The 26686-nt window shown below is 35.7% G+C and overlaps 1 protein-coding gene across 1 annotated transcript in view; it reads left to right on the forward strand.

Annotated features, from left to right (window-relative positions):
* LOC111143503 (mannosidase alpha class 1A member 2) overlaps positions 1–26686 on the forward strand; it is a 192433-nt gene that overhangs the window by 132689 nt on the left and 33058 nt on the right. The window contains exons 9-10 of the mRNA XM_022497308.1: positions 20633–20748; positions 24106–24325. Coding sequence (XP_022353016.1) covers positions 20633–20748; positions 24106–24325 — 336 coding nt within the window. The remainder of the gene's footprint in view (positions 1–20632; positions 20749–24105; positions 24326–26686) is intronic.

A 26686-nucleotide genomic window follows, 5' to 3' on the forward strand; every position in this document is an offset into this window, starting at 1 on the left:
CTACCACTGTTGTTTATCCATTCATCAGTTGATGACTTTGGGGTTGTTTCTGCGGGTTTTGTTTTTTTCACTATTACTCCTTTTTTAAAAATTGACTCGTAATTGACATTCAATATTATATTAGCTTCAGGTATATAACATAGTGATTCTTTCTATATTTTATATCACCTTGGTAGGTCTGGTTACCATCTGTCACTATACAAAGTTACTACAATATTATTGACTGTATTCCCTTGCTGTGCATCACATCCCCATGACTTGTTTGTTATATAATGGGCTGTTTGTACCGCTTAATCCCCTTCACCAATTTCTCCCATTCCCCCAACTCCCTCTCTTCTGGCAACCACTAGTTTGTTCTCTGTATTTATGAGTCATTTTTATTTGTTTAGTTTGTTTTGATATTTAGATTCCACATATGAGTGGAATTATATAGCAGTTGTCTTTCTCCGACTTACTTCACTTAGCATAATATCCTCCGGGTCCACCTATGTTGTCACAAATGGCCAAGTTTTATTTTTTATGGCTGAGTAATAGTCCATTGTTTATATGTGCACCACATCTTCTTTATTCATCTGTCGATAGACACTTAGGTTGCTTCCATATCTTGGTGATTGTAAATAATGCTGCAGTGAACATAGGGGTACATACATTTTTTTGAATTAGTGTTTTTGTTTTCTTTGGATAGGATTGCATTTTTTGAGAAATCTCCATACTGTTTTCTATAGTGTTGTACCAATTTACATTCCCACCAGTAATGCACAATGGCTCTGTTTTCTCATATCCTTGCCCACACTTGTTATTTCTTATCTTTTTGAGACTAGTCATTCTGACAGGTGTAAGGTTATGGTTTTGATTTTCATTAATTTTCATTATGGTTTTGATTTGTATTTCCTTGCTGATTAGTGATATTGAGCATCTTTTCATGTGTCTGTTGGCCATTTATGTTTTCTCTGGAAAAATGTCTGTACAGGTCCTTTGTATATTTTTTAATTGTGTTACTTGTTTTTTTTTTTTAATTTTTTTTTTACTGAGTTGTATCAGTTCTTTTATGTGTTTTACATATGAAACCCTCATCAAGTATATCACTTGGAAATATTTTCCCCATTCAGTAGGTTACCTTTTCATTTTGTTGATGGTTTCATTCCCTGTGCCCAAGTGTTTTTTTTTTAAATAAAAAGAGGATGTCATCTCCCACGTCAAAATCTTAGAATACCTAAAAAAATTAGTGTTTGTGAATTGCTAGCTTTTGAAATGAACATAGAGCATTGATAGCATCTTAATTATTAACAATGTAACTTTTTCTCATTAAATAAACAGTATTATGAAAACTGGATAGCTACATGGAAAAGAATGAAATTGGGCCTTTTTATCATATATAAAGCTTAACTCAAAATGCATCAAACCCTCTAAATCTAAGAACGAAAATTAAAAAACCCTTAGGAGAAGAGAGGGAAAAATCTTCATGACCTTGTGTTTGGCAGTGGTTTCTTCAGAAGCAGCAGAGGAAACGAAAAAAAAAAATAGATGAATTGGATTTTATTAAAATGAAAAACTTGTGAGTCAGAGGGCTATCATGACATAGGAAGACAAGCCATAGAATGAGAGAAAATATTTGCAGATCACATGTCTGATAAGGGTTTAATATCCGGAATTTACAAAGAACTTCTACAACTCAACAACAAAAAGATGGTTAAAAAATGGGCAAAGAACTTGAATAGATATTTCTCCAAAGAAGATATGGAAATGGAAAATAAAACACGTGAAAAAGAAGCTCATCATCATTAGTCACAAGGGAAATCCAAGTCAAAAGCCCATTGAGATTCCATTTCACACCTACTAGGACAGCTGTAATCAAAAGACATCATTTTCTGGAACTCTTGTACATTGCTGTTGGGAATGTAAAACAGTGCACCACTATTAAAAAAACCATTTGGGGGGTGCTTGGGTGGCTCAGTGGGTTAAGCCTCTGCCTTCGGCCCAGGTCATGATCTCAGGGTCCTGGGATCGAGCCCGGCATCGGGCTCTCTCCTCGGCAGGGAGCCTGCTTCCTCCTCTCTCTCTGCCTGCGTCTCTGCCTACTTGTGATCTCTTTCTCTCTCCCCGTCAAATAAATAAAATCTTTAAAAAAAAAAAATAAAAAAAAATAAAAAAACCACTTGGTAGTTCCCCCAAAAAGTTAAATGTAGAATTCCATACAGTCCGGTATTTAACTCCTGAGTATGTACCCCAAAGATTTGAAAAGGCAGGGACTCAAGCAGATACTTGTATGCTAATGTTCACACAACGTTATTCGTAGTAGCCTAAAGGTAGAAACAACCAAAGTGTCCGACGGATGAATGGATGAACAAAATGTGGTCTGTCCGTACGATGGAGTATTACTTAGCTGTGAAAGGAATGAAGTTTCTGACACATGCTGCAACACAGATGAACCCTGAAACTATCATGATAAATGAGAAAAGCCAGTCACAAAAAAGGACAAATACTGTATGATTCCACTTTACCCAATCTGAAGTAGTCCAGACACAGAGTGGTTTAGAGGTTGAGACTTAAATGAAAGGGGAATGGAGAGTTACTACTACTCCATAGTCTAGGGATGATGAAAAAGTTTTAGAAATAGTAACAGTTGTACAACCATGTGAATGTAATTAATGCCATTGAATGGTACATTGAAAAATGATTTAAGTGGCAACTTTAATGTTACATATATTTCAGCACAATTAAGAAATTGCAAAAAACAGTACCTTCTTCCTTGTTTTTCTTCTCACAATAAATTTAAATTACTTTTTCAGAATATATTCGCTCTTAGCAGTTGTTAATTTTGAGAATGTTACAGAAAGAGCTCTTCACTGGTTATCTTGGCAAGGGACTTTAAAATCCTAGGGAAGCCATCCTGATATTCTCTTAGCTGCTGTAGTCTTGACTAAATTGTCCAATTTGTTCCTTTTAATGTTTTTGTATATTTTATATCAGCTTCTGAAAAGTATATCAGATCCATTATTATCTTTGAGTGCTATACATCTGTCATATCTATAAATAGTCTGCAAAACAAACAGTGAATTGAACTGAAATTTAACAATCCAGCTTTGGCTAACTGTATTGTAATTAGAATAATGGTAATGTCTGTGACATGCACATAGCGATCACAGAGAATAATTATTGGTAATTACCTTCAGGAAAAGTACTTGGCAACAGATATAAAAGAATATAGAAAAGAACCTAGATTTAAAGGCACATTATTAATATTTTCTCTTTTTTTCCTTTGTTTTTTCATTAGTTTTCTAAGCACAGTGCTTAGCCTATGCTATTTAATGACTAAAGTGAAGAAAACATAGGAAATTCATCATTACTGATTCATTATGTTTTATACCACTAAATTAAAAGATTGTAGAAAAAACGAGGATGGGTATAATATTTGGAGTTAAAAGACTAACCCTGGCTTTCCTGCTTAATAATTTAACATAAAAACATAGGTGAGTTATTTAACTTCTCCGTGCCTTTGTTTCTTTATGTGTTTTAATTGACCTATTTAAGAGGATGATCATGTAGATCCTATTTATGACATGCTATATTTGAAAATGTTTCATAAACCATGACATGATACAAATAGTAGCTTTTATTCTAGAATTTCCTGTAAGAATGCTTTAAGAAATAGCTTCTGTTAGAAACCAGCCATTAACTTCATAACATGCTGAGACAGATCATATGAATCATTGCTGTTTAGTAGTGCTTTATAATATGTTATCAATTTCTGCATCTCTGAAGGACCTTGGAGTGACATGGTTCATCAGATTTGACACTGGGGCAGGCATGATTCAGTGGTTAAAGTAAGGAAGTCAGATTACTGAGTGATAAATTCCATAGTTACCATGGATCTCAGGTCTCTGCTGCTTATTTATTAAGCATATAATCTTCTACTAGAGCAATAGTCTAGATGAGCTGGAAAGAGAACTTATTGTCCTAGTACTCAGGTAACTTATAACTAAATCTATAAACCCTGGCAATAATTCACAGACTTAAACAACATTTCCCCTAAGCCATGGTGACAAAGACTTTTGCCTTTCCCTGATACTTACCCTGTTACTTCACATCTTTTAATTCTGTTATGTCTTCGTTATCTTGTTTTCATTCCTGTTCATTTGTTAATCCCTTTCTACAGGTCTGTACCATGCCCAGAAATATGTGTGAGGCCAGAGCAGAATAGAAAATAACCTATGTGTTATTTTAATGACTCTTCTATAAGTGTCCTATTCCAAAGTACCATTTGTATTCTTTAATCATTCCATGAAAATGCTCATGGCTCAAATCCATTTTATATATCGTTAATTCCGAGGTGTATACCCCCAGTCCCTGGATTTCCACATGTCTGATTGCCTGTTTGTCATATCCATTTAGATAACCATCTGGCACCTCTAGTTCAACATGCGCCCAGTTCAGACTCCTACTTTAAACCTCCTCCAGTATTACCGGTTTCTGCGAAGAGCAGCATTCATTGGTCCCCCATTTGCCCAGCCAGAAATCTAGACGACATCTGTGATTCTTTCTTCACTTACTTCGGTACACACTTGATAGGTATCAAACTGAAAGAGTATAGTATTAAGAAAGATTATTTAAGATGTTAGTTCACTCTCCTTAGCAATGTTAGCAAAAGATTCCCAACTACGAAGTCTGTTTTATCAGTCTGTTCTTTTATGAATTATTCCTTCATATCATATCTAAGAAAGCTTTGCCCAAGACAGGTCACAAAGATTTCTTCCTATGTTTTCTTCTAAAAGTTTTAGAGATTTGGGTGTTTTTTGTTTTGTTTTTTTTAGATTTTTTATTATTTATTTGACAAAGAGAGAGAGATCACAAGTACGCAGTGAGGCAAACAGAGAGAGAAGGGGAAGCAGACTTTCTGCTGAGCAGAGAGCCTGATGTGGGGCTCGATCCCAGGACCCTGGACCTGAGCAAAGGCAGAGGCTTAACCCACTAAGCCACCCAGGCACCCAGAGATTTAGGTTTTATATTTAGGTCTGTGATCTTCTCTGAGTTGATTTTTATATAGGTATCACAGTTCTTTCCTCCCTCCTTCCTTCCTTCCCTCCATCCCTCCCTCCCTCCTTCACTTCTTCCCTCCCTCCCTCCATGGTTATCGATTATTCCAGCACCCAGAATAATTGTTGAAAAGATTGTCTTTTCTCCACTGCATTGTCTTTGCACCTTTGTCAGAAATCAGTTGTACATATAGATATAAGTTCTAGAATTCTATTCTGATCTAATGATCTATTGATCTGTTATTATGCCAGGACCATGCTGTTTTAGTTATTGTAGCTTGAAACCAAGTAGTGTTAGCTCTAAATTTTTTCTCAAAACTGTCTTGGTTATCTAGGTTCTTTGCATTTCCGTATTAATTTTAGAGTCACAATGTCATTTTCTAGAGAAAAGCCTGCAGGTATTTTGGTTGGGAAGTATATAGAACATTTGGGGGAATTTGACATCTTAACACTATTTGACAGTTGATATCTTCCAGTTCTTGAACAAGTTCTATTTATGTCTACATTTATTTAGGTATTATTTATAATTTCTCTCAAAAATATTTTGTAGCTTGCTGTGTACAGGTCTCACACATGTTTCATCAGATTTATCTGTAGATATTTCTTATTGTTGATGCTATTAAAAATGATTTTTTAAATTTCAATTATATTTTGTTGCTAATATATAGAAATAAAATTGATTTAGTTTATTAAGCTTGTATCTGCAACTTTCTATACTTTATAGTTCTAGTGGGTTTTTTTTTTTGGTAGATTCCATTGAATTTTCTTTATAGACAATCATTATATCTAAGTAAACATAGCTTCCTTCTTTATTTCCAGCATGAATGCCATTTATTTAAATTTAATTCATTTCTTTTTTGACCTCATTGCACTTGCTAGGAACTATGGTGCAGTGTTGAAGAAAAGTGATGAAAATGAACAGCCTTGTCTTGCTTCTGACCTTTGGGAGAAAGCATTTAGTCTTTTACTAAGCATGCTGCTAGCTGTTGATTTCCTTGTAGATGCCCTTTGTGTATTTTTCCTGGTTTGCTGAGAGTTTTTATCAGGAATGGATGTCAAATTTTTGTGTGTGTGTGTGTGTGTGTGTGTGTGTGTGTGTGTGTGTGTGTGTCTGTTTTCTTCTTCTTTGGTTTATTGAATATAGTGAATTACACTAGTTCGTTTTAAATGTTAAACCTGCTCTGTATTTCTGGAATAAGTCATACTTATTCATGATGTGTATTAGCCTTTCAGTATGTTCTTATAATTGATTTGTTGAATGAGAAATACTGCTCTGTAGCTTTCTTTTTTGTCTTTGTCTTGTTTTGGTATTATTATGGTGCTGGTCTCAGAATGGGTTGTGAAGTATTCACTCCTTCTCAGTTTTTTTTTTTTTTTTTTAAATAAAAGTTTGTGCAGAGTTGATAATTGTTTCTTTCTTAAATGTGTGATAGAATTTGCCAACATAACCATCTGGGCCTGGAGTTTTCTTTTGGGAAGGTTTTTAAAGTATAATTTCAATTTCTTTGACAGAAGATTGTTCAGATTATCTGTTTCTTGAGAGAGTATTGGTAATTTCTGTCTTTCAGAGTATTTGTCCATTTCATATAGTTTTTCTAATTTGTTGGCATAAAGTTCATAATATGCTCTTATTGTCCTTTTAATATCTGTAGATTTGGTTTCATTGATTTTTGCCTTAATGTTAATTATTTGCTTTCTTTTACCTAGTTTGTGTTTAATTTGCTTTCCTTTTTCTAGCTTCTAAGGTAGAAGCTGAAATCATTGATATGAAACCTTTTTCTTTTTTCTAAAAAGGTTTCATGTTGTTAATTTACCCTTAAGTACTGCCTTAGGGCTATGTTTCTGGCATCTTGTGTTTTCATTTTTATGTGGGTTTATAGTTATTTATCAAATTGGGAGATTTTTTTTAAGCCCTTATCCCTTCAAAGAATATATACACATAGATGTAGCATCAACTAATTCAGATTCTTTTGAAAATTTGACCTGAAGCCAATTAGAGTTTAATTCATATGAAAGAACAGGCCTGCTAAGAATATTTATGTTATATTCAAACATAATTGTAAGCAAATGTTTAACCTAATTAAAATAAAACTCAACTATTTTAGCTTAATATTAGTTGCAACTAGAGTGTTAATGAAAAAAATTATTTTTCATAATGGCCCTTTCCATGAAATTACTTGATTATTTATTACTTTAAATGACTGGGGTTTTTCTGTAATGGATAATCCTAGGCTTATTTTATAATAATTTAAAATTTTAATTTCCCCTGCTAGTTCAACTTAATAAAATACAGAAAATTTGGAAATTGTATTTGCGGATTCTATTGAACAGATGATTTAGATGAGATTTTCTCCTGGAAAAAGTAATAGCCAAGTAGTCTTATATTTTATTTTTCAAATTTCCAAGGTATAAAAGTATCTAGTACGTAAATATTTTCTTAATATTCATGGAATGAATTCCTGCAGTCATGTACAAGCTTGTAATAATTTTAAATTATAAATCCATGGATTTGATATGATTCCATCAGCATACCATATTTTTGTAAGGTAAAACTTCTTACTGAAATAAATGAAGAGTGGAATAATGGAATAATTGAACTTGGAAATGCACCCATACAGTTACTGAAGAAGTTTTTAGCTCTGTGACTAATCAAGTGGCTTTTATCCCATAACAAATTGATAATAGAAATATTTCCTATCCCATAACATTATTATAAAATTTTTAAAATTAAGAAACCTATTGGGTACTTAGTGAAAGCAAGGAAAAAAGTGTTCTCTATCGTGCAACATACATTTGCTTATAAAACTCAGAATTAGTGTATTAATACATTAGAATATTTGTATTCTATCTTATACAGCACTATAGGCAAGCTAATATTAGTGGAGAAGAATTAATAATGTATACTTCACATTAGATATATCCAGTTGAACTATTAAAACAAAAATAGTTTATATAAATCAAACTGTTGCCAAAAAAAATTAAAAAATTAAAGCCCTTATCTCTTCAAATAATTTTTCAGTCAGTCATGTCTCTCCTTCAGAGATTCCAGTTATCCATGTAATAGGCCACTTAGTTCGCTGATACTTTTTTTTCTTTCTTTCTGTTCCCACCCCCGTTTCATCTTGAATAATTTCTGTTGCAGTGCCTTCAAAGTTACTAATCTTCTCTTATGTATCGTCCAATCTGCTGTTAATCCCTTCCACTGTATTTGTTTGTATCTAACACAGTAGTTTTCATCTTTTGAAGTTCAGTTTGGATCTCTTTATATCTTCCTTGTCTCTGCTTACCTGTTCGAACATAGGTAACACAGTTACAGTAACTTATAATATTCTTCTCTGGTGATTCTACCATTTGTGTCAATTCTGGATCAGGTTGGACTGGTTCCTTGTTTTCGTCATTGTGAGTTGTTTCTTTCCTGCCTCTTTGCATGCCTGGTAATCTTGGACTAGATGTCAAACATTGTCAGTTTTATCTTGTTTGAGTGCCAGATATTTTTGTTTTCCTAGAAATCTTGAGGTTTTTTGGGGGGATACAGTTAAGTAACTTGGAAACTCTTAGACCTTTTCCTGTCTTAATTTTATGATTTATTAGGGGCTTCTGATACATTGCTCAGTCTAAGGCTAATTATCTTCTGCATATTCTTCTCTGATTGCCCTTAAAGTATGAATTTTTCTTGTCTGGTTCATGGGAAGAGGCATTATTACCAGTAGGGTCTTTGTGAGCCCTAGACAGTGTCCCCTGCAGACCTTTCACGTGGTTCTTTTCCCAGTCTCAGGTAGTTTCCCACGCGTGTGTGCTGCTCAGTACCCCACTGGATATTCAAGGGAATCCTTTACGGATATCTGATTTCTCTTTCTGTGCAGGTCTCTTTTCTCTGGTATCCTGTCTGGGAATCCTAGCTGCCTTGGACTTTCTGAGCTGTGCCTTATTTTCTCCTCCCTGTGCCTCTGCCTGGAAACTTTCTGGGGGCAGTCCTAGAACTCCCCTTGTTTATTTTCCATATCTCAGAGATCACTGTCCTTTATTACCTGATGTTCAGTGTCATGAAAACCATCATTTCATGTATATTGTTCAGGTTTTTCTTTGTTTGGCTTTTTGTTTTTTTGTTTTGTTTTGTTTTGTTTTGTTTTTTTGGCTATTTTAGGTTACAGGGTAAATTATTACTTCATCCTGGTTTAAAACCCAAGTCTTTTTCTAAGTCTATTTCTTTTATTTTGTTTGTTTTTTTTTTCCCTATTTATTATGCATTCTTAAACTATCCTCCCATGTTGCCTTATGTCTTTTGTTTCATATTATTTTTCTCTACTTGTTTAAAAATTCATATATATATATTTTCATCTTTTCTAACAATTGCCCTTGAATTTTAACTTATGCCCTGATTATTTATATTTTTCTAATGACATTTAAAATTAATCATTACTGGATCTTCCTTTTGAGCAAGATGAGAACTCTAGTATACTTATATTGCTCCATTGCTTAACCTCATCATAACCTTGTGGTTCAAAGTGTTAATTTCTTTGTTCACTATTGCTTCTTGTATGACCCATTGTATGCTCCTAGTTTTTAAAAATTATTATTATTCACGGACTGCCTCTTTGATAGTTTTTAAAAAGTTGGTCACCATACCCCTCCACCTCACTGCTACCTAGACGACCTTACTTCCTAAGTAAGAGTGAAAGTGAAGATCCTTATTTAGGAGATCTTTCTACCTGTAAGTTCATTTACTGAGTCACTGGACTTTATTTCTATTTTCCAGTCTGAGATCCTGTCCAGTATTTTTTCTTTGACCTGGGTCTTGTATTCTCTCTTCTTTGAACTCCTGAAGTCTTTCTTTTTTGGTATTCCCATTGTGATTATACCATGTGTTAAACCTTCTGGTTCCTTTCTCATTGCCAAAAAAACCTTCTATTTCACTCTTTTCTTCTTCATTGCCATAGCCCCTTCTAGCAGACACTCCAGCTTTCTTCTTCCTATCATGATAAAGACTTTTGAAGAAATGTTTATATTTGTTGGTTTTTCTTATTTGCCTTCTGTTCACCCCATTTATTTATTTATTAATTTATTTATTTAGAAAGATTTTAGTTATTAAATTTGACAGAGAAAGACAATACAAACAGGCAGAGCAACAGACAGAGGGAGAGGGAGAAGCAGACTCCCCATGGAGCAGGAAGCCCAATGCAGGGCTGATCCCAGGACCCTGGGATCATTAACTGAGCTAAAGGCAGCTGCTTAACTGACTGAGCCATCCAGGCACCCCTGTTCACTTCTTTTAATGCATTGCCTTCTGGGCTCTGCTTTCTACCACTCCACTAAAAGTAACTTTTTATGTGGCCCAGCGACTGTCCTATAGACTGATCCAAAAAAGAACAATGTGTTAGTTAGTTATTTCTGTATAACAAACCACTCTAAAATTTAGTGACTTAAAAGAATGTATTATTTCTTCAAAATCTACGGGTTGACTGAGAGGTTCTGCTGGTCTTGTCTGGACTTACTCATGTGTCCAAGTGAGCTGGCAGGTTGTCTGGACACTGGCTAATCTAGCACGGCCCCACTTGGGAAGATTCAGCCCTGCTTCCGGTCTCTCCGATAGCATTTATCAGGCTATACACTATGCTTATTTCCATGGCAGTAACAAGGTCCCATAAAAAGAAGTGAAGCACGTAAGTCCTCTTGAGGATCAGGCTTGAAACTGGCACGATGTTACTTTTTACCACATTCGGTTAGGTAAAACAAGTACAATACCAGTCTGCTTTAAAAGGGATGGGAATTGGTTTCATATTCTTCTTCACTTAGCTTCTTAAATGTTCATATTCCTAGGAATTCTTATCTTTTCCATTTTTGCCTCACATACCTCCTCTCTTTTTAACAGGACAAACCGTGTCCTGTATATCTGTGAAATACGAATCAGCAGCTGGCCAACTAGGCTAGTCTCTGGCCTGCATTTATATGGCCTACCAGTTAAAAATGTTTTTTTACATTTTTGAAGGGCTTAAACAATCATTATCAACAACAAAACAGGAGCATGCAACAAAGGTTATATATTATCTAGCCCTTTATAGAAAAAAATCACCCCTCCACTCCCACTCCTGATGTAAATCAGTATTTCATTACTAATTTTGCTTGGGTTTTAAACTTATATCCCCCCTCCCCACATACAGGATATTTGTCTCCTGGTTATTTGTAGGTATCTGAAACTCAGTAGGTACAAAATTGAGCTTATGATCTCTTCTTTAAAATTTATTTTTCATTGTGATTCCTTATTTCGTCCATATTTTACATAATCTGGCCTGTGCCAGAAACTTCACAGTCTGGCCAGATTCCTGTCCTGTTGTTTTTACCTTCTTAGTAACTCCAAAATCATTTCTTCTTCCCTTTGGTTAATTTGGGCCTTCTGTTCTCTCCCTCAGTTCAGTATCACTTACTGCCTCACCCTTCGCAATGCTGTTTTATGGTCTAATCATCTCTTGAATGTACTGTTTATTCTATGTATTGGGCTTGTAGAAGGCCATTTTGGTTTGGCTGTGTGCTGTAGGCCAAAGCCAGAATATAGGGGAACAAGAAGCAAGTAGGTGAGGAGGAAAGAAGCAAGAGTAAATTTAAACTCTTTTAAGAGAAAAGAGGAACGGGGTTTAGGTATTTGGTTATTTTTAGAAAGTACATTCTTGGTTTGTCTCCCTCTCTGATTTCTTCCCTGTTTGCCCTCCCTTCCCCTGTGGTCCTCCGCTCTATTCCTTATGTTCCACTTATGAGTGAAACCACATGATAATTGTCTTTTTCTGCTTGACTTCACTTACCATAATACCCCTCCAGTTCCATCCATGTTAATGCACATGAGAGACTCTGGACTCTGGGGCCAGTAAACTGAGGGTTATAGAAGGGAAGGGAGTAGGGGGATGGGGTGACCAGATGATGGGTATTAAGGAGGGCATGTGTTGGAATGGGCACTGGGTGTTATATGCAACTAATGAATTGTTGACCACTACAGCAAAAACTTAGGATGGTACCATATGCTGGCTAACTGAACATAATAAAAAAAAAGGAAAGAAAATACATTCTTACTACAGTCCCCTGAGTAGTTGAAATACTATATCTGGATGCTGAGCTATAAGAAAATTAAATATTAAGGAAAACCTTAATATCAAGACTTTTGTGTATATTTCTGATAATTCACATGAATGAAGTTTTGTAAGGTTTTTAAAATTATATTTCAGTGGATAGTTCATATAAACAATTGATTATACTACAATTATAGACATCTTAGTATTGGAATTAGGAAAGTTTAAAAATGTACACGTGTAAATTTTATTGAAACTTGAAAGAATGAGTACTTAAGGTAGTTAATGCATTCATTCTATAAACTTTTTTTTTTGGACTTGTAAATATTAAGTGTTAGGTATTATTATTTATCTTATAACTATTTATTGCCCTAAACTGAAAAAGAGTGAGAGATTTTGAAAATGGAATCATTTTTTTAAAAAAGTGATCTAATTCATTTTAAAAAAGAAAAAAATGCCCCTTTTAAAAAAAAAAAAGGTTTATTTATTCATTTATCTATGGAGAGAGAGTGAATACGTGCATCAGTGTGAGAGGGCGAGGGAGAATCTCCAGCAGACTCCCTGCTGAGCATGGAACCTGACATGTGGCTTGATATCATGACCCCAGAGATCATTATCTGAACCAAAACCAAGAGCTGGACGCTTACCTGACTGTGTCAACCAGGTGCCCACCCCAAAAAGAAAAAATTCAAGTTATTAATTGTGAAATGCTATTCATACTTGAAAATGGGAAGTCAGCCATTTAATAATTGCTTATTGAGCACTCTCTAAGAATTGTGCAAAGCATTGTAGGGTATTATATAAAGAAACAAGCCAATGAGTGTCTCTTCTCAGGCTGCTCATAGTTTTGCAGAATCTGCTTTCCTTTAAGGCAACTCAGACTTATCAGCATATTAAACAAGACCGTTATCAGACTCATTGTCTAATTTTTTTTTCTGATCTATCAGTTTTCAAATAGTTGTATTAAATTCTATGTTTGCCAACTTTTCAGTGCAAATTGATCAGTTTTGGCTTTATACACTTTTTCTCTTGGTACTTTTTTTTAAAAAGATTTTATTTATTTATTTGACAGAGATCACAAGTAGGCAGAGAGGCAGGCAGAGAGAGAGGGGGAGGCAGGCTCCCTGCTGAGCAAAGAGCCCAATGCGGGGCTCGATCCCAGGACCCTGAGATCATGACCTGACCCGAAGGCAGAGGCTTAACCCACTGAGCCACCTAGGTGCCCCTCTCTTGGTATTTTTTTTAAATATATACTTATTTTAAACTTGTTTTCAGAAGGTAGCTGCATTATTTATTTATTTATTTGGTTTAAAGAATTTCAAGTTATTTTATTTAAAAAATTTTTTTAATTTACATTTTATTTTTTCTATTTATATTTTTTCAGTGTTCCAAGATTCATTGTTTTTGCACCACACCCAGTGCCCCATGCAATATATGCCCTCCTTAATACCTACCACCAGGCTCGCCCATCCCCCCACCCCCCTCCCCTCCAAAACCCTCAGTTGTTTCTCATAGTGCACTCTCTCATGCTTTGTCTCCCCCTCTGATTTACCCCAATTCACTTTTCCTTTCCTCCTCCTAATGTCCTCTGTGTTATTTCTTATGCCCCATAACAAGTTAAACCGTATGATAATTGACTCTCCCTACTTGACTTATTCGCTCAGCATAATCTTCTCCAGATCTATACATGTTGATACAAAAGTTGGGTATTCATCCTTTCTGATGGAGGCATAATACTTCATTGTGTATATGGACCACATCTTCTTTATCCATTTGTCTGTTGAAGGTCATCTTGGCTCCACAGTTTGACTATTGTGGCCATTGCTGCTGTGAACATTGGGGTACAGATGGCCCTTCTTTTCACTACATCTGTATCTTTGGGGTAAACACCCAGTAGTCAGTTGCAGGGTCATAGAGCAGCTCTATCTTTAATTTTTTGAGGAATCTCCACACTGTTTTCCAAAGTGGCTGCACCAACTTGCATTCATTATTTACTTTTTCATGGTGTAGTACATTCTCCCATTTGCATAGTTGAGTTCTTTCCTGATGAGTTTTCCTTATGTGCATTGGAGTTTTCATTTGTAAGCTCAGTTTCAGTGAGAGCTTCATGACGTGTATGTTTTTCTTTCCACTTTCACTACTTACTGCTCCATTCCTGGCAGTTTTATTAATGCTTCCATTGGCTCATCATTTAGAACTTGGGTCTTTTTTATACTGGAATGTCAGTTTTCCCAAGGATATAACACATCTGTTTGTTCAAATATGTAGCAGTTTATCCTAGTCTCAGTCTTGCAGCTGTTTCTGCTTCCTTTTGCTAGTCTAGGAAACTAATTTCACATCCAGAGTCCCACCATGAGTGAGTGCTTTGAATCCCATTATGTTGGAGGAAGTAAACTTCTGGATGTCTTTATTTACTTACAAAAAATAGAATTCCTGCTTTTAACACTGAGTTTCTTTGTATTGATAAAAATCTACAATTTTTATTTGGTTTTCAAGTGTGGAATACCTTTTAAATAATTATTTCATCCTTTGTTGTTGGTATGTGCCCCGGGGGGGGGGGTGATCTTGTATGAAGTTAAAAGATCATCTTGACAATAGCCATTATATAACTATGAAAACTATTTTGCGGGGGGAAGGGGACGACAGAGAGAGTGGGAGAGAAACAATTTTAAGCAGGCTCCACACCCACTGCAGAGCCCGATGGAGGGCTCAGCCTCACAATCCTGGATCACGGCCTGAGCCAAAAGCAAGAGTTGGACACTTAACCAACTGAGCCAGCAGGCACCCCATGACTATGACAATTTTTTAAAGGTTTTTCTATGTTCCCCCTAAAATCATCCTGAATTACAGAGCGGTAACAAGCTTACAAGTCCCACACCATCCAGAAATACTGGAGTAAGCCAAGATGTCCTAAGTTCCTATATTCTTTGATTTTTATTGATGATAGGACAAAAGTGAGAGCAGATCAGGAGACAGGGAAGGAGAAGTCATACATATATAGCATTAACAAATTGCAGAGTTATCCAGAAAGAACTCAAATTGAGAAAGTTTTATTAGGACTTCTGCTTCATGGTGGAAGACTGAACTATAACTTCATTACTGTGGCCAACCATCTTTCTTGAGACCACAGTGAAATGGAAGTAAAGAAAAATGTAGAAAGCAGTTAACTCAAGGGAGTAAGGAGATTTGGAGGTAAATGGGAGATCATAATGGGCAAGATTATTTAAACAAATTTGCTTAAATAAATTAGTGTAATGCACTGTAGCTGGGAGTGTATGAGTAGACCTGAGAAAGGCGCAACCTAGAATATAGTAAAAGAGCACTACAAAAGGGTGACTGATGAAATTCCAGAATGATTCAGAGTTCATAAATAATAGGTACACATAATTGAATAAATAAGTGAGGAGTAGAGTTAATAGTAGGTATTTATTCAAAGTCATTATAGGGAACAAGTGCTCCACTTGAAATTCTTATGCACCAGCTCATCCTGGAATTTTCTTGTAGATAAAACTATGTAGCACTTCTTTTTAAAAAGTTGAGTGATTTCATTGAAGAAGAAGTTAAAATTTTCCATGTGGATGTTAGTACCCCAGAATAAAGCCTCCCTTTATTCTAAAATTCAAGTAGATCCAGTTTCACAACAAATACCCTATTCCTGACTCTAAAGCGAAATCTGGCAGTTGGCCCACCTTTCCTCAACTTTGCCTACACAGAAGGCATCCAGTCAGAATTCCCACTCAGGAGAGAGACCTAGTGATGCAGAAGTCTGCTCAGTGGAAGAATACCCCCTGTTCTGTAGAGGAAACCCCCACTAACTACCCAGAATTTCAGTCTTAACACAGATGAATAAACAGTGGTTGGTTGATGCAGTGGGATATCAAATAGCAGCGCATACATACAACAATGTGGTTGACTCTCACAGAGTATTGAGATACAGAAGATAGCTGCAAGAGAATATATAACATTTATTAAATATACCAGTAGACAAAGTTAAACAGTAGTGGTTGGGAGAGGGTATTAGATGATAACCATATAAAAAAGTGATTGCATTTTTTTTTTTAACCAAAAATTAAAATAATGGTTATCTTTGGGGATCTGGGAATAATAATTGAGAAAGGGTACATGAAAGGCTTTTGGGCACTAGCATTCTTCTGAGTAGAGATTATACAAATATTCTGTGTAATGAATTTTATATGCTTTTCCATGTGTATGTTAAATTTCACAGTGAAAAATATTTAAAGTCAAAAGGGGATCCTGGAAGAGACTGAAGCAATTCCATAAACAAGCATACCTAGTTTTTCAGAGAACTCTAAGAAGATGATGTATTCATAAAATAGGAATACAGTACTATGATAAAAGAAACAATTAGAGAACAGAGAAGAGCTCAGAGGTCAAAAGTATCATTGCTTACAGTAAAACCACAGTGAAAGGACTAAAATATAAACATTAAAAAAAAAAAAATCCCAGGTGTGCCTGGGTGGCTCAGTGCATTAAGCCTCTGCCTTCGGCTCAGGTCGTGGTCTCAGGGTCCTGGGATCGAGCCCCGCATTGGGCTCTCTGCTCAGTGAGGAGCCTGCTTCCCCCACCTCTCTGCCTGCCTCTCTGTCTACTTGTGATCTCTCTTTGTCAAAAAATAAATAAAATCCTTAAAAATAAATAAATAATTCCAGAATATAGAGGAAGAAGACTAAGAGAGACTAAAATTTGAGAGTAAAGAATAATAGAAAATCAATCCAAGAGGTCCAGTTTCCAACTAGTAAGAGTTTCAGAAGAGAGAAACAAGCAGGTGAAGTGAGGAAAATAAATAATGGAAGAGAATTTTCTCAGAGTTGAAAGACGCAAATCTATTGTTGGAATAGTGCCCAGCACAATGAATGTAAGAAAACATTTGAGCAGTATCAAAATGCAGATCTAGAGCTTAGAAAGGCCAGTTGAGTGTGAGGAAGGGGATTGGAGAAAAGAGGATACGTTGAGCCTATAAAATACCATTGCTGATGTCTCTCACCCATGACACGATGTTACGGGACATTGGGGCAGTACTTTTGAGAACCTCTGTGGGAAAATGATTTCCAACCTTGAATTTGATACCTTTACAATATAAAATTAGGAAGGGGAGCATAATAAAGGTATAGTTATAATCTGCATAGTTCTTTCTGGGAAATTATATAAGAATATGACAGTAAAACAACTGTAAACAAGACGACATGTTGAGGAAACCATGGTACAACTTGGGAAAGCAGGTACAGTATCCCTGAGAGAATAACCAGCTTGGGGAGGAAGGCCTCAGGGGCAGTGAAATAAACATAGGAGGGACTCAGTGTACTTGGAAGTGACACACCTGAGGGGCTGGAAAGAAAAATGATGAAGGAAAAACAGGGGAGACCACAGACAGGCAAATAGGAGGACAACTGAAACAAGCACGTTTTTAAGCAGTTGATGAGAAGCCCAAGATAAGACTGGGCAGCTGGTAAGATAGTAATGATATCATTCACCCAGTGAGTCAAGACATCATGACATGACCACAACACTGAAGTAACAGTTTTGATGGGGATATTTTGTCATAGTTGTTTTATGCAGCTGTTTTAACATAGTTCCTCGCCAAATAAAAAATTGCTGTCTTCTGGTTCATTAGCAAATAATGTACCCAAAAGGCACCCCTCAACATTTCTGTTTTACATATATTCTCTGTCCCTAAATATGAGGGACTTTCCCTGTCTACTCAATTCCATATTGTTTTAATATTTTACAAATATGTGTTATCTTTTATGATTTCCAGTAACTATAAAATATTTAAGTCTGTTGGAACTAATTTAGCATCTGAGTGTAACTTAGCCTCTAAACCCATTGTCATATATTAACCATCATTATAAAATTCTTAAATGTAAGTATGACAAGTATTGAAAGCTGTTAGAAATCTAATTGTGATCTTCTTGTGCAGTCTGAGAGAAAATTGTGTTCTTTTCCTCTGAGTGTCTTCCCTAATACCCAAGCACTTCAAATGTTAGAGACTCAGAAGCCTACATAAGGCAGGGGGCTTCTTCTAGATATTTAAATGGAAAACAAAAGAGATCATTAAGCTCCCAAATCATTCTTGAAAGCCACTTCATATGAATGGCTATTTTATGTGAACTTGACAGATCATTTAGTGATAGAGGTCAGAAAAATGGTTATCTTTAGAAGTCGGGGTATTGATTGGGAGGGCCACATGAGGGAGATTTTGGAATGTTGGAAATGCTCTATATTTTTATTTTGGCAGATTTGTGGGTGTATATATGTAAGAATTCATTCAAGTGTACACTTAGGACGAAAGGAAAAAATGTGAGAAATAAGAGCATTTGAGATGCAGGCCATTGAGGGTACAAGCGAATTACTAAAGTATTAGCAGATCATGTTTAAAGTGAATGGCGGCACTTTCCCCTGTTTATTTCTATAACAGAAGATAATTTAACCACATGAGTTACATGTATTCCAATAATGCATAAACATATACAGTAAAAATTGAAGGGCTACTTTCTTAGAGGTAATCACTGTGCATGGCTGTCTTTTCGGACCTTTTCTATGTGTACAATAATATTCATTAAACATACAAATTTTTAGTAGTATCAAACTGTGTTTTTCTGAAACTTGCCCTCTCTTTATTTAACAGCATATAATAGATGTATTCCCAGTAGCAGATGAAAGATTAACCTGATCCTCTTTAATGATTACGTGTTCTCTTACAGTCTGTTTATACTGTAATTTATGTAGCTACATCCCTAGACCTTTGAGGTTATCTGACGTTTTTATTAATGGATACAGGGCTCTGATGACCTTTTTTTTTTTTTTTTTTTTTTACATCTATACTTGTGTATTTGTGCAAGTGTTTGTTAGAGGATAATTCCAGAAGTAGAAAACCTAGTTACATTTTGATAGCTACTACAAAAATTGCCCTCTGTTCCCAGCACCTGTGAACCATAACTTTATCTACATTGGATGCTATGAGTTTTTAAAAATGTTTGCCAATTAAATAGACAAAAATGGAACCTATTATTTTAATTTGCTTTTCTCTGATCACTAATGGAGTTGCTCTTCCTTTCTTATTTTAATTACCAATTTGTGTTTCTTTTTTTAAATAACTTGTGTGTGCTCTAAAGCAGTTTTCCTTATTTAGTTATCAGAGTTCTTTGTATAGGGTATTAATCTTTATTTGTGTTATATATGCTGCAAATACCCTATTCGATTTCTTGTCTTATAAATTCATTTATGGTAGCTTGTACCCGATGATGCTATAAATCTTTTCTTTTGTGGCTCCTTCGTTCTGTGTTTTGCCTAAGAACATTATCTGCTTAGGAAGGGCAGACATCTTCTTGTATTTTCTTCTGGAATACTTACAGTTTTGTGTTTTACTTTAAATCATTGATCCACCACAAATTTATTTTTGTGAGCTTATGCATGTCCCCCCAAACAGATAGCCAGCTGTTCCATAAACCATCCAGTAGTCCATCGTTTCCTCACTAAAGTAGGAAACCAGTGCTAGTACTCTGTGAATGATTGACAAGTCATAAAAATGTGCAGTTTTTCTTTTTTGGGCAGGGAGGATGTGAGTTTTTAAGCAAAGTTTAAGAATGTAGAATGGGGCTCATGGAAAGGGGTAGAAGAATAGCGTTGCCTTGGGGGTTGTGCTGTTGCTTTAGATAGGATTAAAAGTATAGATGGGATTGGGAGGGAGACAAACCATAAGTGACTCTTAATCTCACAAAACAAACTGAGGGTTGATGGGGGGAGGGGGGTTGGGAGAGGGGGGGTGGGGTTATGATATTGGGGAGGGTATGTGCTATGGTGAGTGCTGTGAAGTGTGTAAACCTGGTGATTCACAGTCCTGTACCCCTGGGGATAAAAAAATATGTTTATAAAAAATAAAATTAAAAAAAAATTACAAAAAAAAAACAGTAAAAAAAGTATAGATGGGGTAGAATAAGAATACACATAGGGCAGACATATGAAGTAAGAGTTATATAAATAGCAATCAAGTGTATCCATTCAGTAGCTTATTATAGTATGCAAAGTGTTACTACAAAGAAATTCTTGTGCTTTTTCACCTTTTAGATTTATTTTACTTTACTGTCTATGGCACAGAAATCATCACTAATCATCCTAGAGAAAAATGGGCTCTTTTTAGTTAACATCAGATTCAAGTGTATCTCGTGTTTAATCTTATAGCTTGTATAGTTAAAGTCATTAATATGTGAAAGATAATTGTTTTCACTTCTGGAAAAGTATGATTGTGTGATGGTATACAAACTCTGTGGCTGAAGAAAGATTCCTACGTATGTGAAATACCCCGTCCCTAGAAAGGGGTTTCTGGAAAGTTGGATATACATGCAGAGGGAAGTGATAAGGGCATATTTTTACTAGACTAAATTTGAAGTATGCTGCAAATAAGGCTGTCAATATAATTTTTAAATTACTGACCAGTAATAGTCATTATACTTGAAAAAGATTATTTCATTGTCTTCTGTCTTCTTTCTCCTCCACCTTCATCCTTCCCTTTTTCTTTTATTACAGATCACACATCAGTTGGTGGGCTGGGAGACAGTTTTTATGAATACCTACTAAAAGCATGGTTGATGTCAGATAAAACAGACCACGAGGCAAGAAAAATGTATGATGATGCTATTGAGGTAATTCTTGCCAGAACATTTACCTGCTTAACATTCTTTGAATATACAGTGTGTTTTGTAGTGACCAGTGACCACCTATGTGCATTTGATTCTTTGCCCTCACTGTAGAGTTTTAGTATTTTAATCTAAAAGTCTTGTATTGTTTTCCTTTATTGTGGCATTTTTTTTTTTAAGATTTTATTTATTTGTCAGAGAGAGTGAGCACAGGCAGACAGAGTGACAGGCAGAGGCAGAGGGAGAAGCAGGCTCCCTGCTGAGCAAGGAGGCTGATGTGGGACTCCATCCCAGGATGCTGGGATCATGACCTGAGCCAAAGGCAGCCGCTTAACCAACTCAGCCACCCAGGCGTCCCCCTTTATTGTGGCATTTTAAAGAAATTGTTGAAGAATAAATAATTGTTTATGTATGAACATTTATTATAATTACTTTTAGTTATTGTCTACACAGACTAGAAAAACTTCTGACTTTACATATATTTTCATAAACATGTCTTCTTTCAGCTGACATTGAACCTACTCGTGGAGAGCCTTATGGATCAATAATAAGGGCAAAACACTTACCTAGTATTTTCCACACACCAGGAGCTGTTGTAACCCCTTTTACATGAAATGAAATCATTTCATCTTTACTACCATTTTATGCTTGAGAACCTCATGGCACAAAGAGGTTGAGTAACTCGCTCAAGTTCACAATAGCTAGTAAGCGATGGAGCCTAGAACTGAACAGTCTGGCTCCAGGGCCTGTGCTTTGAGCCACTTTACTGTATCGTTTCATATTTACATAAAATAGATATAAATGTCTATCACCTCTTACCAGCTGTGACAGTTTAAAATGGGAAAAGGTTTCAGTCTTGGAAGCACTTATATGTGATATTTCCAAGCAAAAACTGTGAAATAGAGAAGTGTGTCACCCGCTTATTAAGTTATTTGCTTTCTGATCCAGTACAAACCCATAGCCCTTGAGTGATTTTAATCAGTTTTTAAAGTTGTATTGGAGCGCCTGTGTGGCTCAGTCAGCTAAGCGTCTGACTCTTGGTTTTGGCTCCGGTCATGATCTCAGGGATGAGTTCAAGCTCCCTGTTGGGCTCGGCACTGGCTGTGGAGCCCGCTTAAGATTCTCTCTCCCTCTTCCTTTGTCCCCCTCCCCAAATAAATAAATAAAATCTTTTTTAAAAATCAGTTTTAAAATTCTCTCTCTATATATATATTTTTTTAAAATTTTATTATTTTCGGGGCACCTGGGTGGCTCAGTGGTTAAGCCTCTGCCTTCAGCTCAGATCATGATCTCAGGGTCCTGGGATCGAGTCCCACGTCGGGCTCTCTGCTCTGCAGGGAGCCTGCTTCCTCCTCTCTCTCTCTGCTTACCTCTCCGCCCACTTGTGATCTCTCTCTGTCAAATAAATAAAATCTTTAAAAAAAAAAAATTTTATTATTTTCACTGAAGTATATAGTTGACACATAATGTTGCATTGGTTTCAGGTGTGCAGCGTAGTGATTCAACAGGTCCTTACTGCTGTACTCACTGCAGGCCTAGCCACCACCTGTCACCATATAACACTATCACAGTACCACTGACTGTATTCCCTGTATCCCTATGACTTACTTGTTCTATGACTAGGAGCCTGTATCCAACTACCCTTCACCCATTTTGCCCAACCTCCCACCCTCCTCTCCTGTTCTTAATATTCTTAAATTTTGTTTTCTCTACGTTTTTCTTCATCAGAGTTGTTTGGATTTTCAAAGAAACACATTTAGGCTTTGTTGACTTTGTATAATTTTGTATATAACAACACCGTTCTGATTGTGGTTGATGATCAATAGTTAGAGTTCTAGCTATTGTGTTTTTAAATTAAAGCAAGTATCTTATTCTTTTTATAGCCTTACTTTTGGGGGAACTAATTCCCCCAATGCACAGATGTTAGGCTGATAATTTGGTATCTAGTGTTTAGTCCATTGTAGGCATTCCGTAAATGTTTCTTGGGTAGGCATCTATTGAGTGCCTTTCCTGTGGAAAACATACCGGATGCCATGACGCCCACAAAGATGAAAAATACTGTCCTTGTATTCGAAAACCTAATCTTTCCATTCGTGGTGTTAAAACAACAATCAAAACTTATGAATCAGTGGTAGTCTCTTATTTTCCTTACCACCCAATTCCTAATTCCCCTGACAGCCCAAATACAAGTATCTACCATTTATTTATAAAATGACTTCTTAGTTAAACATTTATTGATTGCGTACTACACTTATAGGCCTTATGAAGTATAAGATGATGAATGAGGCATAGTCCTTACAATTCTGTAAAACAGACATTATCGTTGTAAAGAATACACAATAAATTTTTCCAAAGCTGATTGTTACCAAACTCGTCAGAGAACAACACACAAAAATGTGGGTTAAGTCTTGTTCTTTTTTATTGTCCAAAAAGTGTAGTCTCTAATTGTATATAATCCTTTTCACCAAAGAGAACTGAATTAATGGTATTTCTTATGCTTTTCCGTAGAATTATCTCTAAAGGCAGAGAATTAATTTATAGCCCCTCCTAGCAAAGTCTGAGAACATAGTCCAAAGGAACAGAGCTCCTAAAAAATCTAATTTTTATAAAGTTAAATGTACTTGTTGGAGACTATGTTGTGTTACATTCAAGTTGAATGTAAAATATTTCTCTTGCCATCCCCACATCTTTTGAGTAAAGTTGGCATTCCAGGAAGATGGACTCTGTTTTCACATGGCCTCTCATTGACATGACACAGCACCCAAAACAGATACCTGAGTTTGCAAAGTAAGGGGCTGAGGGGTGACATTTAAACTTCTAACTAGTTTTGAAAGCTTTATAACATACAAGCTGCCTCACCTAATAGTGTCTTTTTAGAGTGCTTTGACAAGAGCTGTAGTTAAGAGGAAAAGGAGAGACCATTTTTACTAAATACCAAAATCATGTTTTTCTGATTAACCTAGGTATCTTCCTCTTCAGCTTTATTGTACGAAATAGAAAATAGATTGATAGAACCTCTTGGGTTATAACTTGTCATCGTGATCTCAACTGACTGATTCTTATGAATTCCATTTAGCACAAGAAGAAGAAAACCTTTAATGCAGGTCATGTTATGTCTTTAGGTCAGTCTTCTCTCTCCCACCTTGTCTTTATCCTAATAGTGATGCGGTATTCAAGATTCTGTGCGACTTGTTTGCTCTCCAAAACTTACTTTTTATAAATTAACTCTTCCAGTTAGGGAAAGTTACTGATTTGTAGAATATCCTATTACCTATTAAGGTTTTATGATAACTGGAAGAATGTAGTAAGTTTGAATACTAACACTTTGCTTCTAAAATTTTGAATTTCTGCTCTTTCTTACAGGCTATAGAGAAACATCTTATTAAGAAGTCCCGAGGAGGTCTCACCTTTATTGGAGAATGGAAAAACGGGCACTTGGAAAAGAAGATGGGGCATTTGGCCTGTTTTGCTGGGGGAATGTTTGCACTGGGAGCAGATGGTTCCAGAATGGATAAAGCTGGTCATTATTTAGAGCTAGGGGCAGAAATTGCACGTACATGTCATGAGTCATATGACAGAACTGGTAAGAGTATTAATAACACTAACCACTTAGACTGACAACCTCTAAGTTAAAAATATATCCAGGAATTAGAAGGAAAATATATAGGCATTTTTCACTTTAAAATAGTTATTCTAATACAGTAAATCATTTTTTAAAGAATTTTAATTTTAATTCTGGAAATGTGTTCATCATTTTTAAAAATTATTCTGAATTCTACTGATTTTATTAATAAAGATTTTTAAGAAATTGTTTTAAGGATGTCAGGTGGGGCATTTGAGGATATGTGGAATGACATTATTTATTTTAATATAGTAAGAATCCATTTTAGCCATTCATTTCAGCTTCTGGAAAACTAGTTACTTAAAAGAACACAGAATTGGCTGATTGGGGTTACTTGCCTTGCATATCCTCTTGTGAAAATAAGAATGACCAAAAAATAATAGTAGTTATATTGAATGTATAATTGGTATCTGGGTCTTTTAGTAGTCTCTTAGTCAATTCACCAATAATTTTGGGATTGATTGTGCCTTAGACAAAAAGGTTCCTCTGTTGTTGCTTTAGGCAGATATGTAATGTTATATAGTATTTCTGGGTTGCAGTGTCCTTACCTGGAAAATGAGATCGTTCTCATTGGTGAAAAAGATTGTTTTTGGGGGTGGGGAAAAAAAATCTTTTTTTTTTTTTTTTTAAATATATAAAGACTAGATATATATACAGTCATGGATAGATAAACATATTTGATCAAATGCTGACCTTGTTGATGAACAGGATAGAAGTTCTCTAACAAAATATATTGATGAGTTGTTGGTTAATCAAAATTTCATGGAGAGAGAAGGCAATCAGGTTTTTTTTTTTTTTTTTAAAGATTTTATTTATTTATTTAACAGACAGAGATCACAAGTAGGCAGAGAGGCAGGCAGAGAGAGAGCCGGGGAAACAGGCTCCCTGCTGAGCAGAAAGCCTGATGTGGGGCTCGATCCCAGGACTCTGAGATCACGACCTGAGCTGAAGGCAGAGGCTTTAACCCACTGAGCCACCCAGGCACCCTGGCAATCAGGTTTTTTAACAAACTTCAAAAAGGATTGAGAAATACTAAAGTAGACCTTCCAAGATTTTTTTCCTGCTTTTAAAAAAGCGTTTCTATATAAAATAATGGAAAATGAGTTCACAGAAAGACTAAAAACTAGTAATTTCTGTTTGCGATTTCAGAAGTTGAGTTGTTGCTTTTATGAAATAACTGAATTTCCATTTTAGGATTTGTATAATAAGGAATTGAACTTATGGTGAAATTGACCTTTTAGTTCCCTCAGTAACTCAGCGATTCCATTTCTTGACAAAAACAACTAAGTCAAAAGGACATTGAAGTGGATGTTATTTTGGAGTGGTTTAGTGTTTGTATGTAGTACTTAAAAAGTTGGTGATCTAATTATAAATAGAAGCTAAATTATATTAACATGTTGGCCATATGGAGTATCAAGTATATATTTAAAATACAGCTAAAATCAGTAAAACACTGAGGACCACAATGGATATTTGATATGCTTATTATGATCATGAGACTTGTTATGCAGGTTTTGACCACAAATGAAATAAAAGATGTAAAATTGTAGGGTTTTACAGAGCAGACATATTAAAAATATGATATACTATTGTTATCATTAATTATTCACTCCATTGAACGTGAACACCTCTGATGTGCCAAGCCTTACACTGGATGCTTACAGATGAAAGTGTGAATAAGACCTATCTCCTGCCTTTGAGGAATTATAGAATACCAGAGTTAGGAGAGGATTCCCTGACTGTCACATTTCATAGACATTGCTGATGCTGATATGAAGTACTGTGATAACTGTAGAAAGGAAATGTGCCTGGGATTGAAAAACCCCATGTTCCACTATTTATTATCTCCAAGCCTTAGACAACTCGTTTAACCTGCCTAAGACTCAGGTGCTCCATCTGCAAAAAACTGGAACAATAATACCTACCCTGTCTTCCTCAGTGTGTTGGTTCTCATGGTCACTCTTACATGGCAAGTCAGTGAGCTTGTGACCTTCTTTGCCATGGTATGCCCCAAAAGATAACTGTTTGATTTGTGTCCTGTATTTTCAAGTCTTTCACTGTTTTTACATATCTTTAATCTCGACTTAAATCCTTTAATTAAACGGTACAGTCCTAGTGTTGCTTCCTTCCCACTTGGTAATTACATCTCCTGTGTTTTGGTATAGCTTGTGCTAGAATTTTTTGGCCGGCTTATTTAAAAATATCCATTCACTTTTTAGCAGTGATTCTAGCTGAATTCATACCATAAAGACTTTGGAATTTCACTTTCATTTGTTATTGGAATTAGAATTAATACTAATGCAAAATTTGGTAGTCCTCATA

The sequence above is a fragment of the Enhydra lutris genome, unplaced genomic scaffold (assembly GCF_002288905.1).
Source record: "Enhydra lutris kenyoni isolate GAN:26980312 unplaced genomic scaffold, ASM228890v2 scaffoldscaffold9, whole genome shotgun sequence".
NCBI classification, from domain to species: Eukaryota; Metazoa; Chordata; class Mammalia; order Carnivora; family Mustelidae; genus Enhydra; species Enhydra lutris.